At 39.2% G+C, this 20,049-nt stretch overlaps 1 protein-coding gene across 1 annotated transcript in view; it reads left to right on the top strand.

The window, feature by feature from the left end:
* Positions 1 to 20,049, top strand: part of FAT3 (FAT atypical cadherin 3) — a 78,656-nt gene that overhangs the window by 30,630 nt on the left and 27,977 nt on the right. Inside the window, exons 7-10 of the mRNA XM_031552242.1 lie at positions 3,111 to 7,184; positions 15,508 to 15,704; positions 16,591 to 16,744; positions 17,599 to 17,832. Of these exons, the coding sequence (XP_031408102.1) occupies positions 3,111 to 7,184; positions 15,508 to 15,704; positions 16,591 to 16,744; positions 17,599 to 17,832 (4,659 nt within the window). The remainder of the gene's footprint in view (positions 1 to 3,110; positions 7,185 to 15,507; positions 15,705 to 16,590; positions 16,745 to 17,598; positions 17,833 to 20,049) is intronic.

Genomic DNA, 20,049 nt, shown 5'->3' with positions numbered 1-20,049 from the left:
TCCAGTATTTGGATAAGAGCAGCATGGGGACTATAAATTGCCAGCAAAGCTATAGTAATTTAGTGACATGATGGCTCTTGAATGTATGTCTACAAAAAGACCTAAGAGAGACCACAGTGATATCAGAATGAAATTATTTTCATTGTTAATCTCTATATACTTATCTTTACCATATCAACTGAAACAGCAAAATCATCTTTGCTGGTGTAACAGCAAGGCAATGGGGAATTTGCATGATGTCTGCTACTCATGCAAGCAAATGTAACTTTCTCTAGTTTACATGGATCTGAAGTTAGACATTATCTCTAAGTTAAATAATCAGCATATATGCAAGTGAGGTGCCTGGGAAAAAAAGACAAGGAAATGGAAATTTGTAACCTTTGGGGTTTTTAATGTTGCATTTCCATTTTATGCTTTTTGGTAATACGAATCTTCCCATTATGAGACTAACAAAACTTGACTACATTGCCCTGAGCAGAGGTTTCATATGCTGCATGTTGTCCCCATTTTAATCAGGCGTCATGCCTTTCCCATCATTGACTTTGATCCTCCCGAATCATTGTTTATCTTGATCTTATTACAAATGCTTTTCACTAACTGGGATGGCTTGAGTCAATTAGGAACAGGTCAAAAGACAAGTACTGAAATAAGAATATTTACGGCATCTCGTGCTAATATAACTTTACATGGTTTGAGCTCAAACCTTAAATTTAGCTGATATAAACCTAAGCTTAGAGAAGAACCAAGGAGTCTTTTTCTGTCATTATCCTGTAGCTCTGTAGAAACAAGAGTCCTTTAAGCAAATCAGAGGGTGATATTTTTTTGCAGCTAGAGGTGCTGAACTGAGACTATTGTCCTACAAAGACCTTAGCATTCCAACTCTTAATATTTTCTTTATGCACTATGGTCTTAGTAGTGATTTTGCAGTGTTCTCCAATGGCCTTGAAAATTTTACACATGCCCAGGCAGGACAGCAGTGTGCCCTACAGAACAAACCCTGAGTAGACCTCTGTGGGGCAATGTATCTCAAGTCTCCTTCCAGTTTTTTCTGAGTTACCTTATTCTGATGGGCTCCAATGCAGTCACCTTTAGGTGCCAACATAACATAAAAAGCCATAAAAAGCTAGAACTGAGGCTGTATTATACTGGATAGAGAATATGTAATGCAGACAAAAATACAAAGATCAGAAGGGATGCTTTCACTATTAGATGGTTCTTTTTCAGTCTGCATTTTTTTTCTCTTGCTAGAAGCTCTCCTACTACAACCTGTTTCTGTTTCATCACGAGCTCTCTCTGCAGTGTCAGACTTCAAACTTCCATTTGCTATAAGCCGTGCCCTCCCACAGATTCATTATCCCCAGATGTTCAAATCCCACATGCATCAAAATTCAGCCTTTTGCTGCTGTTTGATCCATAAAATCTGTGCAGTTAAGGATACTGATTTGAACTGCAGCATTCAAATTGTATACAGCCCCTTCATTCCAGTGAATTACTTGTATCACTTATGTGTGAAGAGTGTGAAGAGAGCAATTGGTAAAGAAAGTAATTTCTGTGAAATTTCAAAACAAATTCCTAAGGGAGAAGAACCAGCTCTGGCCTTACGTAAGACAATCAGTGGCTACAAATCTTTTGCATTTGCTAGTCTGATAAAATAACAACAGCGGCTTTTGTAGCAATGAGACAATCTGCAAATGAGACAAATACTGTGATCTTTATGAGAATTTGTAGCTCTGGCAGAATCTCAGCTCCTCAGTGAATAGCACAATTTTTATTTTATCTAGCAAAGTAAACTTTACAGATCTGAAAGGATAGATATAAATAGCTACTCCTGGCATTGAACCACGTGCAGTAGTATGTAGCTTAAGTTAGCCTGCAAGTACCAAAATTTACAACAGATAGTGAATCACATCTTTGAAATAATACACATTAAATGTCTTCATTTAGGATTCTATGTATTTGGTATTTCAGCTACAATCCTCATATTTATTTCTTTTTGCACAGCACCTGTAGCAATCACCACTGAAACAAATCTGTACTTATCACCAGTTACCTGAAACATGATCCTCTCCACCTCATGAATTGCAAGCAATTCTCCATATTAAAGTATAAATTATCACAACAGCAGGGACATGTTATAATGATTGGAATCACTGTAACTCAGTACAAACGCAGTTTGCTTTAAAATCAAATTCAGAAAAAGAGGCTGAATGCCTACCCATGCCATCTGCAACACAGCATCCTATCCTTTAAGCAGGCACTCAAGGAGCCAACAAGGAGTTGTTTAATAAAAGCAGTCTGTAATTACAGGTAGGGATCATAGCAATAGTTTTGCCTTGCTAAAGAAGAGGCAGGCAGTATGGCTATGTAAAAAGTGAAAAAAAGTCCCTTGAGAAGGTCCCTGTCCAAACTCACTCTTTTCACCTTTATGCAGTCAGTGGTGTCTGTGCTTGTATGTTATAACAGACATTTCATGACATTTTCTGCTAAGTCTCATTCATCTAGATTCATCCTCTTTGGGGATCATACAATAAACCTTTGTGCCTCTGGATACTTTAATCTCTTTTCTTTGCTATTTGTTCAATTTTATTTTTCTAAATGCCACTTTAACCTTTTTATATGCAGTTCTTTGAGTCTTGAACTACTGTAATCTTCTCTACGGTTGCTTAATATCCCCTTCAATTAAGAGACTGAGTTGTTATCCATTTGTCATGTAATTGGCTTGCTAGCCTCTGATCTAATTTCATTGCCTTAGGTGTACATGTAGTTGACTAACTCCCATAATTTAGAGATGCTTTTTCCTTGTTTGGTGGAAGTAGTGTACATTCACCAGATACTCCAGTACTAAAACTCAGCATCAAAATGATAAATACCAGCACCCGACTTTTTGAATATTTGAGCACGTATAATGTTACTGAAGTTTGAGAAACTTCATGTTACTGATTTTGAGAAAGGAAGACTGGAATGTCCTTTGGAATTATTTTACACTGGTTGTGTGTTGTTTTTTTTTACAATGACTGTCTTTGATAAATTGCCACTAATTGCTCCATAATAATTAGCATTTGAATGTATTGTATTTCATTTCTAACTTGCTTGCAATGTTTATGTTTTAGGAAATACAGGAAACACATTCAAGATTGAACCAGTTTTAGGGATCATTACATTACTGAAGGAGCCAGACCTAACTACAATGGGACAGTTTGTTCTGTCAGTTAAAGTGGCTGATCAGGGTTCTCCACCACTGTCTGCAACAGCAATTGTACGGATATCTGTGACAATGGCAGATAACTCCCACCCTAAGTTCATCCTAAAAGAATACCAAGCTGAGGTTAATGAAAATGTGGATATTGGTACTTCTGTCATCTCTCTTTCTGCAATCAGTCAGTCCACATTAGTTTATGAGATTAAAGATGGGAATGTGGATGGAATCTTCACTATAAACCCATATTCTGGAGTCATCACCAGTCAAAAGGGTCTTGATTATGAGCGTGCTTCCTTCTATCAACTCATTGTACAAGCAACGAATATGGCAGGGATGGCATCAAATGCCACAGTGAACATTCAGATTGTTGATGAAAATGATAACCCTCCAGTTTTTCTCTTCTCTCAGTACTCAGGCAGCATAAGTGAAGCTGCTCCCATAAACAGCATTGTCAGGAGTACAAGCAACAGTCCCCTTGTGATTCGTGCCACTGATGCTGACAGTAACCAGAATGCCTTGCTTGTCTACCAGATTGTTGAATCTACTGCAAAGAAGTATTTCACGGTAGATTCCAGTACGGGTGCAATCAGAACAATTGCAAATTTAGATCACGAAACAATAGCCCACTTCCACTTCCATGTGCATGTTAGAGACAGTGGAAATCCCCAGCTTACAGCAGAGAGTCCTGTCGAAGTTACCATTGAGGTAACTGATGTCAATGACAACCCACCAGTCTTCAGTCAAGCAGTGTTTGAGACTGTCTTGCTTCTGCCCACATATGTTGGTGTTGAGGTTCTCAAAGTCAAGGCTACAGACCCAGATTCAGAGATCCCTCCTGAACTCACATATAGTCTAATTGAAGGCAATATGGATCATTTTTTGATTGATTCAAACACAGGCATACTCACCATTAAGAACAGTAGCCTCTCCAAAGACCATTATATGCTAATAGTAAGAGTATCTGATGGGAAATTTTATAGCACTGCTATGGTGACAATAATGGTAAAAGAAGCCATGGATAGCGGGCTACATTTCACACAGAGCTTTTATTCTACTTCTATCTCAGAAAACACCACCAACATCACAAAGATTGCTGTGGTAAATGCTGTTGGTAACCGTCTTAATGAGCCCTTGAAGTACAGTATATTGAATCCAGGCAACAAATTTAAAATCAAATCCACCTCAGGAGTCATTCAGACAACTGGTATATCCTTTGATCGAGAGGAACAAGAGCTGTATGAATTGGTGGTGGAAGCAAGCCGTGAACTGGACCACCTTCGTGTTGCTCGAGTGGTAGTGAGGGTTTACATTGAGGATATAAATGACAATGCACCAGTGTTTGTAGGGCTTCCATACTATGCTGCTGTACAAGTTGATGCTGAGCCTGGTACCCTGATATATCGAGTGACGGCTATTGATAAAGACAAGGATGAAAATGGTGATGTGTCATATCTTCTGAAGGAAGACTATGGACATTTTGAAATAGATAGGGGAACTGGTAGCGTCACTCTAAAAGAAGCTTTCAATTCTGACTTATCTAATATAGAGTATTTGGTTGTCATTCTTGCAAAAGATGGTGGCAGCCCATCACTATCTGCTTCGGTAGAGCTCCCCATTACTATTGTTAACAAAGCAATGCCTGTGTTTGACAAGCCCTTCTACACAGCCTCCGTGAATGAAGACGTAGAAATCCACACACCAATTTTAAGCATTAATGCAACCAGTCCAGAAGGCCAGGGTATCATTTATATCATTGTTGAAGGAGATCCTTATAACCAGTTTAATATTGACTTTGATACTGGGGTTCTGAGTGTCATCAGCCCATTGGACTATGAAATAAATTCTCTTTTCAAGCTGATGGTGCGAGCCAGCGATGCCCTCACTGGTGCTCGAGCTGAAGTCACTGTGGACTTGGTCATTAATGACGTCAACGATAATCCTCCAGTTTTTGATCAATCAGCTTACAATGCTACTCTGTCTGAAGCATCTTTGATTGGGACTCCTGTATTGCAGGTTGTTGCTACTGATGCTGACTCTGACAATAACAAAATTGTGCAGTATCAGATAGTCCAAGACACCTTTAACAGCACGGATTATTTCCATATAGACAGCACAAGTGGCCTAATTCTGACTGCACGTATGTTGGATCATGAACTCATACAGCAGTGCAGCTTGAAAGTCAGGGCAACTGATAATGGATTCCCACCACTTAGCAGTGAGGTTCTTGTTAGTATTTCAATAACAGATATGAATGACAACCCTCCTGTTTTTAACCAGCTGATATACGAATCGTATGTGAGTGAGCTGGCACCTCGGGGTCATTTTGTGACTTGCGTCCAAGCCTCTGATGCTGACAGCTCTGATTTTGACAGATTGGAGTACAGTATTCTATCAGGAAATGATCGGACCAGTTTCATTATGGATAGCAAGAGTGGTGTAATCACCCTTTCCAATCATCGGAAGCAGAGGATGGAGCCTATGTACAGCCTAAATGTCTCTGTCTCAGATGGGTTGTTCACCAGCACAGCTCAGGTGCATATTCAGATCCTTGGCGCAAACCTCTACAGCCCTGTGTTTTCACAGAGTGTTTATGTTGCAGAGGTCAGAGAAAACGCAGCTCCTGGAACTAAAGTGCTCCATGTGAAGGCCACAGATGGAGATTCAGGTGTATATGGCCAGATAAGCTACTCCATAATAAATGACTTTGCCAAGGACCGATTTTTGATTGATAGCAATGGGCAGATCCTGACAACCGAACGCTTAGACCGGGAGAACTTTCTAGAAAGTGATATCGGGATATTTCTGAGAGCACTTGATGGAGGTGGCAGGACTACGTTTTGCACTGTGAGAGTGATAGTAGTGGATGAGAATGACAATGCTCCCCAATTTATGACAGTTGAATACCGAGCAAGTGTCAAAGCAGATGTTGGGAAGGGTTACTTGGTGACCCAAGTGCAAGCAGTAGATCCAGATGATGGAGCCAATTCTAGAATTACCTATTCTCTGTATAGTGAGGCCTCAGTTTCAGTAGCTGATCTGCTTGAGATAGATCCAGACAATGGATGGATGGTCACCAAGGGTAGCTTTAACCAACTAAAAAACACAGTTCTGTCATTCTTTGTCAAAGCAGTTGATGGTGGCATTCCTGTGAAGCATTCTCTCATCCCTGTCTACATCCATGTTTTACCTCCAGAAACTATTTTGCCTTCCTTTTCTCAACCTCAGTATTCCTTCACCTTAATGGAAGACACCCTCATAGGCAGCACCATTGACATTGTGCATATCGTGCCTAATCAGGGGGCTTTGTATAGCACAGTTAATGGGGAGCTGAAGGAAAACAACAAAGATGGCATATTCATCATTGAACAAGATACAGGGCTTATAAAACTGGATAAGAGACTTGACCATGAGACAAATTCTGCTTTTCACTTCAAAGTGGCAGCCACCATTCAGTTAGACAAAGTAGACATTGTCCTGACTGTGGATGTGGAGGTTAAGGTGTTGGATGTAAATGATAACAAGCCTATGTTTGAAACAGCTAGCTATGATGCCATAATAATGGAAGGGATGCCTATAGGAACAAAACTTATGCAAGTTAAAGCAGTTGATGTAGACTCAAGTGCAAATGGGCAGGTCACCTATACACTTGCAGTGGAATCAGAGCTGGAGAAGATCACAGAAGCTTTCACTATTGACAGCAACAGTGGCTGGATCAGCACACTGAAGGATCTGGACCACGAGAAAGATCCCACTTTCACTTTTGCAGTGGTGGCCTCAGATCTGGGGGAAACATTATCCCTGTCATCAACCACCTTGGTGTCAGTTGCTGTGACGGACATAAATGATAATGCACCTGTCTTTGAGCATGAGGTGTACAGAGGTTCTGTGAAGGAGAGTGACCCCCCCGGGGAGGTGGTGGCTGTCCTTAGCACGTGGGATGAAGACACATCTGATGTCAACCGGCAGGTCAGCTACCATATTACAGGTAAGAAACAACAAGCATGCTTTCTTCCCACAAAAACAGCTTTATTGAAGAACTGTGTGATTGTCCAGTTTCCGGAGAAAGATTAGAAGGGTTTCAGCTAAATTATCAAGGTAAATCTGACACTTACATCTCCCTTCAACCTCTGTATCCTTAATTTGTACAGACTTTTGCAGCAACTAGTAAAACTAGAAAGGGAAAAGAGCAAAAGGGAATGTGTGTTTGCATCTGTGTGTTTCTGTGTTTGTTTGGATGATTCTAATTTCCAAGAATAATTCTTCATGATTTGCTGCAGTGCAGTCAATCCATCATAATTGCTGTACCAGCTTGTAAGTTACAAGGTTTCAGACAAAAAGAAGAACTTTTAATTCTTAAGGAGAAAATATCTGCAGTTTCAAACATCTACATATTTTTAAATAACATTTTTCTTTTTGAGATAGGAAAGTGCTATAGGAATATTTTGAAATTATTCTATTTATTAAAAAAAAATAAATAAATGCAATGCACATTGGAGCAAGCAGGGAATACCGTTTCTTATCAGCACAGATTTCTGGCTAGGGAAATGGTAATCCATTCTGAAATACTGGTTAGCTGCCACACATTGTTATATACAGCGTGAGGCAATTTCAATTACATTACTAACATATTTTTCAAAGTGTGGCAACACTGCTCTTTCCTATTGTGCTGTATTTTATTATCTTTCTTTTCTCCTAGATTCAGGCTGGATTTTATGTGAGCATATTATGAGTGATGAGGTGCTACGGTTATTTTTCTGCCTGCAGCTTGCATTGTCCAATAGATTTTTTTAGGGAACCACTTTGTCATTCCCCCTAAACTTCACCGTCCAAGAACTATTTCTAATTACACAGTAATAACCATATTATTGACCAGATTCACATTTAGTACACCTCACAGGACTAGAATCACTCAAGATGGCATATGGATAGAAGGCAGTGGGCAAAAATTACAAGGATGACAACTCACAGGATAACAGTTTGTATATTTTTCTCTGGAGGATAAGACTTCCACTTCTGTGTTGGCTATCAAACTGGAAATGACAGTGGGATGGTTTGTAGAGACAGGTGGGATCTTCCAGTTAGCTGTAGAGTACCTGTTACGCATCTCAAGTAGTCTCAGTGCAGCCAGAAATTTATTCTGACTATTTATATAAGAGCCTGGATTCAGTTTTAAGTTTCCTACGGGCTGTTGTATTTGTGGTGTAGTGTGTGGTAGGATATTAGAAGGAGAAGCAAAGAGCAGACTTGTGCATTAAGTACAGGATCTGGAGGCTCTGAGCAAGGTGCGTTAGCTGGCAGTCTTGGTTTCCACTAAAACTAAATAAGCAATGCTTCATTCTAGTCGTTTTGTAATATTTGGAGGAATTTTGAGATGTCAAGATAGAAAGTGCTACAGGAAATGCAAATCTTTCGTAGTTGTAACAAAAATATTTTACTATATCCTGATAACAAGCTGAAGTACTGTTTTATCTTTGTTCTAATGGCTTTTAGTCATCTCTTCTAATTAATTATGCTTTTAATTATGTATTAATCTGTTTTCTTCAGATTCCTATGCAGAAATTGGACTTTTGAATAGTAACAATAACATATGATTTACAGTTTTATATCCTTCTGTACCTTAATTTGTACCACACTTCAAAATGCTAGATATTTTCGGTTTTTGTTGCTTCTGAAAACATTTGATGTCAAAGCCCCAAACTTTCTACAGCGCCCATTGCACAATTTCTAAACCATATGAGCTCAGAATCTCCTCTGTCTGAATATATCCTTTGAATTCAAAAGATGCATTTAGAGAAATTAGAGTTTTTTTTAATTAAAATATTAAAACATATTTAAGTGTAGTTTAATTAATGAGTCTATTCATACTTCACTCCAAGTGAACCTTGGGAACTGCACTTGAATATTTCATGGAGTCAGATTTACTGTGTGATTATTCAGATGCTGTCCTTTTGGAGGCATTTGGGGCACTCGTAATTTCCATGAATACAATAAACAAACTGAGGTAAAAGAGAACACTGACAAAAAGGGGAAAGAAGACAAATTACAAGAATGACATTTGGATCCATCAAAACCAGCTTTGTGCAAATGCATCGCTTGGAAAGTAACGCACAGAAAAGAGACTGAAAAGAAAGATCTAGGGGATGAAAGAAAGTGACATTCTGGGTCAGATGTGATTATTAACAAGCACTTTGTGCTTTTTTTTAAGAAATACAAACCCTTACTGCATCTTTCTGATCAGCGTTGAAAAGAAGAAGATACATTCTGGTGGATATAACTATTCTGTTTTGAACTCCTTCTTTGTAGGATTGGTTTCCACAATTACTAGGAGGAAGTTGTCATTTTCAAACCAAGTTTCATTGGCGTTTGATGATGGAAAAAAATTCTGTAGTTACCGTTTGTTATTTGAGATTCAGTAGTAAATGGAGATTTCACAAAGGAAAAAGTGTAATAAAAATCTTAAAATCAACAGAAATCTTAGGTGATACACGTGTGTTTAGGGAGCACAGTGTTTTTCTTTTGAAGGCCCATTTGAACTCACTGCCTATGTAACTAGAGGCAGTTTGACAAGCACCAGGGCTGTGCCAATGTTTAGGTAGGATATTGAGCCATCCAAAAGCCAGCTTCATATTACTGAAACTGAAATGTGATTGGATAGTAGGAAAAATTTCTTCTCAGAAAGAGCAGTGAGGCACTGGCACAGGCTGCCCTGGGGGTGGTGGAGTCACCGTCCTTGGAGGTGTTCAAGGGAAGGGCAGATGTCACAGTGAGTGACATGGTCTAGGAGCGGTCATGGCACGGGTTGATGGTTGGACTAGTTGATCTTAGTGGTATTTTCAACTTTAATAATTCCATGATTCTGTGATTCTAAACTAGGAAAAGCCACCAGAAGAATGTCAGTTGCTAGGACTCTCACCCTGTGAAGTCTTTCACGTTCCCCAGTGCTTTTAATTAGGTGTCATCAGACATGTAAATGTAAGAAGAAACAAGTGTTTGTATTTGGTTCAACTAAATAGAAAGAATTTAGTGCATTTGTTACTTCTGGGGGAGAAAGGTCTAGTGTTATGTGCAGTAATTACCTTGCTGGGTCAATTGCCCACTGTGAGCAAACAGACTTTGTTTGTTTGTTAATTTTATATTTGAAATCCTGACGTTCTGGAGAAATGTGTGCTTAAACGTTTGGGGAAGACTTGTACTGCAGACTGAGGAACAGTGTGCACAACTTCACAGTAACAAAGATGTGAGGACTGAGTTTGTCATTTTGACAGCAACATCATAAAGTTAAAACTATTGATTTTCTGTTGCACAAACGCCTGGAGTTCTAATTAGGATTTGAAAGTATCTAAACAGATGCATGAACGTAAGAGAGAATCTAAATAAATAAGTTAGTAAATATTCAGTTCTCCCTCCCAGATCAGGATATCATTGTAAAAACTGACACTGTTGACTTCTAGTGTTCAGTTCCCTTTTGGCTGTTATAATTCCCTCTGTGTGTGCTTTAGTAATGATGTGTGTCAGGATCTGTTTATTTTGGATCACTGTGTCTCTGCATATCGTTTGTATCTGGCTGTTTTCTTTCTTTCCCCAAACTTGAGCTTGATTTGGCTTTGTACTATTTGCTGACTAGGGAGGGAGGGAGAGTATTATTTAAACTTCATGTAACAAAAGATAAAAGATAATGCTGATTCTTTTAGCCTCAAAGCCATTCTGGAAAGTTACTGGAGTGTTTTTTGTAGCTAGCACTTCACTGTTGTGACATTCAAAGCAGAACATAAGAAAACTGCCAACAGATTTTAAAGAATCCATTAATGCATGCAGTCAGGAGGCTCCCCTTTAGAAAAGCTACATTATTCAGAGCGAAAAACTAATTAATTAGAACACCCCTAGGATACTGAGTCTGCTTACATATATTAGTGAAAAAGTTAATTAATCACTGCAGAATGAGATCTGCATCAAGACATATGTACTCTCACAGAAGTACTGAGAAATGGTTCTCTGAGCCACAGTGTGGATTTTTTTGCCTTTCCTGTTTTTAGAATATTGCCTTGGCATTATTTCAGTCTTTCCAGCTTGTTAATTTTGTTACCTGTATAGTACAACTTCCTTTGTCTCCTATCAAGAAACTATATAGCCAGTCCTGAGAACCGAAAAATGAAGGTAGCATCAGTGAAAAAGCATGCAAATAAACTGTTTTGCATGTGTACTGTGTGTTGCATAGTTCATTCCGAGCAGTACTCTTCTAGTAGAGTAAACAGGGAAAGAAAGGGATCTCAGGGACCATTTTTTAATACATATTCCCAAAATTCCTATGTGTGGTTCTAAAAATATTCCATTAACAACAAAGCAACAGTGATTTTAAAATTGCTCCAAGCTATTCTAATGCCAGCCATAAAAGCCACAAGCTGATTTTAATTAGATTTTACCTTTCCTCCTTACTTAGCCATAGGATAGCCGTACCTGGAGTGAGTGCTTCACAGTAGCTCAGGACAGATAATCATTTCGTTTTACAAAGGAAATGATATGCAGGAAAGCACTGATTGATATCATGAAGCTAAATAGGAGTGCTTAAGACCATTTTTATTAATGGTTTACAACATAAAACTCACTGTGACAAGATTACAGCCTTTTCTAAAGGAGAGTTACGCTTTTTTGTGCTGATGCTGAACTGAATAGAGAGAATTTAATGTTAATCAGCAGGGGTCTACCTTCTTAGACAGTCACATTAAGACACAAGCCAGTGGGTAGATTCTCATTGCCTTGGGTTGTATTCAGCTCTGGCCATCAGTGCACATCAACATACTATGTAACCCTTTTTAGGAGAAATTGCTTTGTACCAAACAGCAGGTTAAATAAGATCTATTCAAGTTCTCTGATGATTATTCCAAACTGTCATAGAAATCAGTGGGAAAATTGAAATGTGCTCGGCTTTGTGACCTAAAAAGGTGATTTTCTATCAACAGAAAATATCCGTGTTATTCATGGTTGATAAATTGGTTTTGTGCTTTATATGACTACAGGGCCTTTTATAATTATATGGCATATCTGACTAATTTTCTGGAAATCTTATTCATTACAACGTTGGTTTTTTGCACAATTGCAGCTGGCACAAATGGTGATGCTTAACAGGGAAGATTTGCTCAGCCTGTATCAACTTAACAGCTTTCATATCAAACAGAAACCAGTCTATCTTGTCATTGGTAGCTAATGAAAAAGGCACAGATTACAGCCTGTGACCTCTTTTCTGCTTTCTGATGTACAAAGAAGGCAAGAAACGTGCATTACACTTTCTTGCTCCATCTTAAGCTCAGTTTTAAGTTCAGATCTTCTCTTATTTTTGCTAAGAAGATCCCAGGGAACTGACAGAATTGTGACACCAGAAGCAGCAGCAGCGACAGCTAATCACTTGACAGCAGAGGCAGCTCAAATAAATTCAGCCCCCCAGATGCATTTTTTCTATATTGGATTTGTGTTTTTTTTTTATACTTACCCACTCAAACATTGAACATAAGCACTAGAGAGGAAGGTTTAAAAACCTCATCTTGCCATTAAGTTTGGACAGATCCGCTGACACATGTCAGGACCCTGAATAACTTGTGAGCAAAATCAAACATGGCATGTTTGACATTCTTGATCCTGTCACAAGAAAGAATAAGCACCATGTCCTTAATATTTCTATACAACTTTTATATGTGAGAAACATGGAAAATAGTTATAAAATAGCGTTTTTGTACAGAAAAAAAAAAGGCTTAATATTGTGGGGAAATAGTAGTGGGTTAGCTGAAGTTAAAAGTTAGCCAATGGAGGCGCATGATAGTTTTTCATCATATAATCATGATTGAATCATTTGAGTTGGATGGGACCCTTAAAGGCCATCCAGTGCAACCACCTTGCAATGAACAGGGACACCTACAGCTCCATCAGGTGCTCAGAGCCCCATCCAGCCAGACCTTGAGTGTCTCCATGGATGAGGCATCCCCCATCTCCCTGGGCAACCTGTGCCACTGCCTCACCACCCCTACTGTAAAAAACATTTTCTTTATATCCAATCTAAATCTCTCCTATTTTAGTTGGAAACCATTTCCCCTTGTCCTATCACAGTGGACCCTCCTAAAGAGTCTGTCTCTTTCTTACAGGCAATTCCTCGAGCGAATGAGTTTGCTATAATTATTTTGTGCTCTGTCCTAATTGTTAAGTGTGCAGGCCTACTTTTACAGATATGTTACAGGCTACATTGTGTTATAAATTACATTACAGACTTAGGTTAGATTTTGTTTACAGAGGACTGGGTGGTTGGCTTAAAAGATCGCCTGTCCTCTCTGACAGGGGGAGTGAGAACAAGCTCACAGACCGGTGATTCATAGAATCATAGAATGGTTTAGGTTGGAAGGGACCTTGAAGATCATGTAGTTCCAGCCCCAGTGCTGTAGGCAGAGACACCTCCCTCTAGACCAGGTTGCTCACAGCCCCATCTAACCTGGCCTTGAATGCCTCAAGGTTGGTCATCCTCATCTTCTTTGGGCAACCTGTTCCAGTGTCTCACCACCCTCACGGTAAATTTTTTTTTCCCAATATCTAGTCTACATCTGCCCTCTTCCAGTTTCAAACCATTTCTCCTCGTCTTATCACTACCTGCCCTTATAAAATGTCCCTCCCCAGCTCTCCTGTAGGCCCCCTTCAGGTACTGGAAGGCCTTCTCCAGGCTGAAGAGCCCCAGCTCTCTTAGCCTGTTCTCATAGGAGAAGTGCTCCAGCCCTCTGATCATCTTTGTGGCCCTCCTCTCTACCCTCTCCAACAGCTCCATGCTATTCTTATGTTGGGGGCCCCGGAATTGGACACAGTAGTCCAGGTGGAGTCTCACGAGAGCAGAGCAGAGGGGCAGAATGACCTCTCTTGATCTGCTGGTCAGGCTTTTCTTGATGCAACCCAGGATACAGTTGGCCTTCTGGGCTGCAAGCAAACATTGCCAGCTTATGTTGAATCGACACTTCCCAAATCCTTCTCCTCAGGGCTACTCTCAAGCCATTCTCCGCCCAACCTGTATCTGTACTTGAGATTGCCCCAATTCAGTTTCAGGACCTTGTATTTGGCATTGAACTTCATGAGGTTGGAATGGGCCCACCTCTCAAGCCTGTCCAGGTCCCTCTGGAGAGCATCCCTTCCCTCTAGTGTATCAACTGCACCACTCAGCTTGGTATCTTCTGCAAACTTGCTGAGGGAACACTTGATCCCACTGTCTGTGTCACCTGCAGAGATGTTAAATAGCACTAGTCCCAACACCAATCCCTGTGGAACTCCGGTTTCTACTTGGACATTGAGCCATTGATTGCGATTCTCTGAGTGCAACCATCCAGCCAAAATTGACAGTGGTTTTTTATTTCACGGAGCAGGCAGAGGACTGTCCCATTTCAAATAAACGTGGAAATAACTCACAAACATTAACAAAGAATTGTGCCTGCTTTTATTCCCCATGTCTTTCTGTGTGTGAGATGTCCATCCTTCCTTACTGAGGATGATGAGGGCACAATAGTTCCTTCTTCCAGCCTGTTGTTGTCCCCATGCAATTTAATGATGTGGAAGAGCAACCCTGCAAGGCTCTGTGTCAGTGGTACAGCATGATAAAAAGCTGTTCTGCTTCGATTCCTGCAGTCCTTGCTGGCTCTCTGTGCTCTCACCCTCTGATACATTTGATGTAATTGTAGTGCTTATCTTCCGACTGCTCCTCAAATGACCTCTTGTTAGGACTATTTTAATACTAATGTGTCTTCCTGTGTCATGCAAACTTTTTTTAAAACTAGAATTTTAATGAGCAGAAGAATGGCACAGCTGTATGATAAAGCTTTCATTAGAGGATTCCTTAATAGAACCTACTTCCAGTCTTTGATTGCATAATCAACAGCTAATGAAATTGTCTTGGTAACAAGAGCCGTGGTGTATTACATCCTCTCCCGAGACTAAGTGGAAAGACAATTGTACCAGCCTGAGAGGACTATTGATTGTTCACAGTTTGAATTTGATTGCCCTTAAGGGGAACTAAACAAGAGATCATCTTCAGCTCTGCTAAATGGATTTTGTTTCCGTGGAAAGTTATTGGTTCACTTTCATACAAGGCGTTCAGGGGGCAATAAACACAGAGAGCATAATCTCATTACAGACTTCTCGAGTCTGCAAGTTGAAATGCACCTATCACTGTGAAACAAATGACAACTGCGTATTCCACATCCTCTAAGATGAATCTGTGTTTGTGTTTAAATCAAACATGGGAGCTTTGAAGGGATGTCCTTGCCTGTTGCATGTTTCTTGTCTTATTGCAGGAGGAAATCCCAAAGGGAAGTTTGCTCTGGGACTGGTTCAGAATGAGTGGAAGGTTTACGTAAAAAGGCCACTAGATCGGGAAGAACAAGACATTTATTATCTGAACATCACTGCCACAGATGGCCTCTTTGTAACCCAAGCTGCAGTGGAAGTGACTGTCACTGATGTTAATGATAACAGTCCGGTTTGTGAACAGGTGAGTTAGCAACACCCACTGCAATTGACTATTGTGCTGAAAGTGATGGATTCCCAATGGATGCCACTGTTGGATTTGCAGGTGTCCATTTTAAGCCTCAAGGTCTTAGGTGAAAGATCTAGAGCATCTAGAGAGAGGGAGGATGAGAGTCTGATGAAGCCAAGATGAAAGGACGATGGCCTCGCAAAGGCAGTGGAATCTAAGCTAACTCCAGCCTTTCTGATCATACCAAGTGGCTAGCAGCCAGACCTAGTAGAAGAGATAGAAGAATGTAACTTACCTTCACATTTTCAGTCATGCAGGCAGTGTGGCCTGACCACCACTTTCACAGCATAATCTCTCTCTTATTCTGTGGAAAGACAATGTGAGGACTAATATTAATGCAATTGAAAGGTGTGTGCAAAAGAAAAGACACTATGAAAACTCTATTTCCTTAATGGTACTGCTCACAAAATCTTATTTATACATATCTGTATGTAATTATCATCATTACATTATCATCAGTGGACCACTGTCATTGCAAGCACCACTCAGAAGAATCAGTCTTTATCTCTCAGTATCGCCAGATGATGTGATATAAACAGCTGTCTTCATTAGCATGCTTAACAAAGTTTCCATTTTACAGGTGTTGATGAAAGAAGTGGAAGATGGAAAGTGTGACTGTATTTTATGCCTAACATTAACCCTGTTAAGAGTCATAATTTGGCAGTTTTTGTGACACCTCAAAACTTAACACTGATTTGAATTTCTAGGGACATGTTACAAAAAGGAAAATTGTTTCCTTTACAGAAAAATGCACAGCAGATAGTTTAAAAAAAAAAAAAAAGTTTACAGGGGCTATAAAATACTGTTATTGCATAATTTACACTTCTGTTTTTATCTCTAGGTTGCATACACAGCACTGTTTCCTGAAGACATTCCATCAAACAAAGTCATTCTAAAAATCAGTGCTAAAGATGCTGACATTGGGTCCAATGGTGAAATTCGCTACTCTCTTTATGGTCCTGGGAACAATAAATTTTTCTTAGATCCAGAAAATGGTAAGGTGATAACTAAATATTTTAGCATAATCCCCTCAACACCAGCAGCAATGATTTGCTTGGCCAGAGTCAGGTCATGTTTGGTTATCAGTCAGTTGTTCCTGTTCTGGAAGGCATGGATGAGCACTTCTGAAGCGAAAGTGCTGGACTGCTAGCAGAAGGAGGACTGTGTTTGTTGGCCAGGTTGAATGTTGTATTCAGGGTCATAAATACTGACCTTTCTGTTTCCCAGCCAGGCCCAGTTAGGTCAGAGATGTGTGGGGCTCTCTTGGTGTAGAAGAGGGGAAGCTGCCAGCACAATCCTTCTTCACCTTTAGAATTTCACCTTCACCTTCTTCCACATTGGTCTGGACTTCTTGGTTTTTATAGCATGTGAGAAAAACATTCTTTTTAAACCTAGAATTTGTGAGAGAAAGGATATCAGAAATTCAGAGATGGTTGGAGGTTAAAATATGTGGAAAAGAGAGGACATTATTGGCTTTATTTTGAACAGTAGCATTAGAAAACTTTGCAGTTCATTATGGCTACGGTCATCAGTAGATTTAGGGTGCTTCCCTTTATCTTGAAGTCTTTTAATCTTGAGAGTAATGAAAACAGACTATTACTCTGTATGCCTTCAAAACTACTATGAGGGCTTGTCCTCCATGCACCCACAGTGCCAGCCTACTTAGTTGAGTGGAGAGGTGGCAGAAATGAGATAGCTGGCAGTTTTTAATCCGTTGATTGGAATAAGCAAGGCTGTTTCTTCCTCTTCTAAATTCAGTGAAATATGTGTATTTGGGATATGTCCACTAACAGAAATTAGTGATGTTGCTACAGCTGTAATGGTGACTCCTGCTTTTAATCAATTTTAGGTGAGCTGAAATCCTTGGCCCCACTGGACCGAGAGAAAATCCCTGTGTACAACTTGGTTGCTCGAGCTACAGATGGTGGTGGCAGGTTTTGCCAGTCAGAAATCCATCTTATTTTAGAAGATGTTAATGATAATCCACCAGTGTTTTCATCTGATCACTACACCGCATGTGTCTATGAGAATACAGCCACTAAAGCATTGCTAACAAGAGTTCAAGCTACTGATCCCGATGTTGGTAAGTGTCTAAAAAAATGAACAAGAACTAACATTCAAGAAAACTTTCTAGGTTAGTGCAACTTCAATACTGATGGATTTTCCGATAGCTGCCTTTCTTCGTTCTTTCCTCCTTTTGTTTCTTCATCCTCCCCATTTTTCTGTCTTATGTTTCTTAACTTGCAAATACTGATGGCTAAGCTTGGTGTGATAGTATTGCAAACAGAAAAAGCAGTGCAGCAGTTAAAGTGGTATGTAGTCTTATATTCTTCTGATATAGTGGGGGTAAATTCCAGCTTTCTTTCTCCCCTGGCCTCACCTCCTTTCTTGAGTTCTGGTTTTGAACCTTTATGTCTTTACTTATGCAACTACTATAGTTACATGCCATAGGGACCTATATGTGTTTAATCACAGCTTTGCTAAAGTTTTATATTGCTATAACTCCCATTTGTTCCAGCTGGTTACCTTAGCATAAAACTATTGTTGTACATTGTGATTGTATGTTGTAAATGTTCTGGCTGTTGAACCATAGATTCTTTTCGAGTGGAATAGTTTATAACATGGGGAACTTAACACTGAAATTCAGGCCCAATTATAAATATTTGAAGATTTTATTTATTTTGCGTAGCACGGTGGTTAAACCTGCTAAACATCATATTTTATTTTGAGCTCATTCACTTCACCTGGAATAAATAAATCCCATAGTTTATCTTTTTCTTCTTGTGGTTTTGGAGGCACTTTGTAAAAACCTCACATAAAAAGCAGGCCCTGCATTGAGTGATAAAAAATTAAGTTTAAATATTGTTTTTTAAGTTCATGCTGGAACTCTCTGTTACTAATGTTAGTAGTGTAAATATACAGCAATCAGTAAAGGAGCAGCAAGCATTCATTAAAGTATCTATGAAGAGCTGCATTATACGCTTGGTTGAAAAATCACAATTAAAATTTATGACACCATCCTGCAGTGAAGAGCCAATTACTGGTAGTAAACTACTGAACAGTCTGAACACCAAGTGTTGTTGTTTTCCAGTGTTGTCTTAATTACCATTTTTCTCATAGGTGAGATGACTTTCAAGGAGCGGGGAGACACAGGGGATTAAAATTGAAAGTTGTCAATAAAAGTTCTTGTTAGCACCAACTTTACATAATAAGATGGTTAGCTATGAAAAAACATGAGCTAATTGCTACATCTCCTTTCTGAAACAAGTTAAAGGGAGGGATGTATGTGATAAATGAGAAGGGGGTATGGAGTTTAATGATTAGACCTGAAATCAAACAGGATCGTATGAAAGTGACTATAGTCTCTAAAATAGGACTTTATATTAATTACTGTTCTATTAGTCCATACTAAAATTTAAATCTAATACTAAAATCACCGATTTCCTGCTGCTACATAATGAATAAATTTGAGTAGTGTAATGTACCTGACACAGAGAAAAAATGTATTATTGATATTCTTGATGAACTATGAAATTCCTATAGAGTTTTATGCAGAGTTTTCCTGAAAACGAGTGAAGCCTAGAATTATCATAGTAATCAATTTTTGGCATTAAGAACATTTGTTTTATAAAAGGTCTAAAAATTTTTCCATTCTTCTGCATTGGGATTTGAAGAACTAGGTACTCTAAAGGTAGGAATATGGGCAAAGAGGCTGTTGAGATAAAACTTGAGAGAAGTCACTAAAAATAATTTAATGTAAAACTGAAAATACTGTTGTCAGACACTGCTGGATAATTAAAGCAATTTGTAGATAAAGGGTGAATAGCGTTGTATCTGCTGTATGCCTTTGATGTCTCTTGAAACTCCTGAACTCATAATATTCTGGGAGTCTTCCGTACAGGAACATTCTTTATGTATATATATTTGTAATTTGGTTACATGGTTAGGAACAACCTGTACCAGCTAGATGCACTGAAGGAGAGATATGATTTTTCTTCACAATACTCAGTAAAGGAAATGAGTTGAGCTATTAAGCATTTAACTCAGAGGCATAAAAGTTTGTTTCACATAACTCCTCCATGTAGCTAGGTATCTTTAATGATTGCTTGGAGGAGAGAGAATATACACACATCCCTTTGCTAAAAAAAATGTTACAGACATTGTTATAAAGCAGTTCTTTCTTCCATCTTCATTCTATTGGAAAATCTTAATATATGCAGGAGATAATTATTCCTACTAGCTCACCACCACAGGGTCTGCATGTGTGCAAACTAAGAAAGGAAGGACAAATGTTAATTTT

This window comes from Meleagris gallopavo, chromosome 1, assembly GCF_000146605.3.
Source record: "Meleagris gallopavo isolate NT-WF06-2002-E0010 breed Aviagen turkey brand Nicholas breeding stock chromosome 1, Turkey_5.1, whole genome shotgun sequence".
Classification (NCBI taxonomy): domain Eukaryota; kingdom Metazoa; phylum Chordata; class Aves; order Galliformes; family Phasianidae; genus Meleagris; species Meleagris gallopavo.
This window is presented reverse-complemented; position numbering and strand designations above follow the sequence as displayed.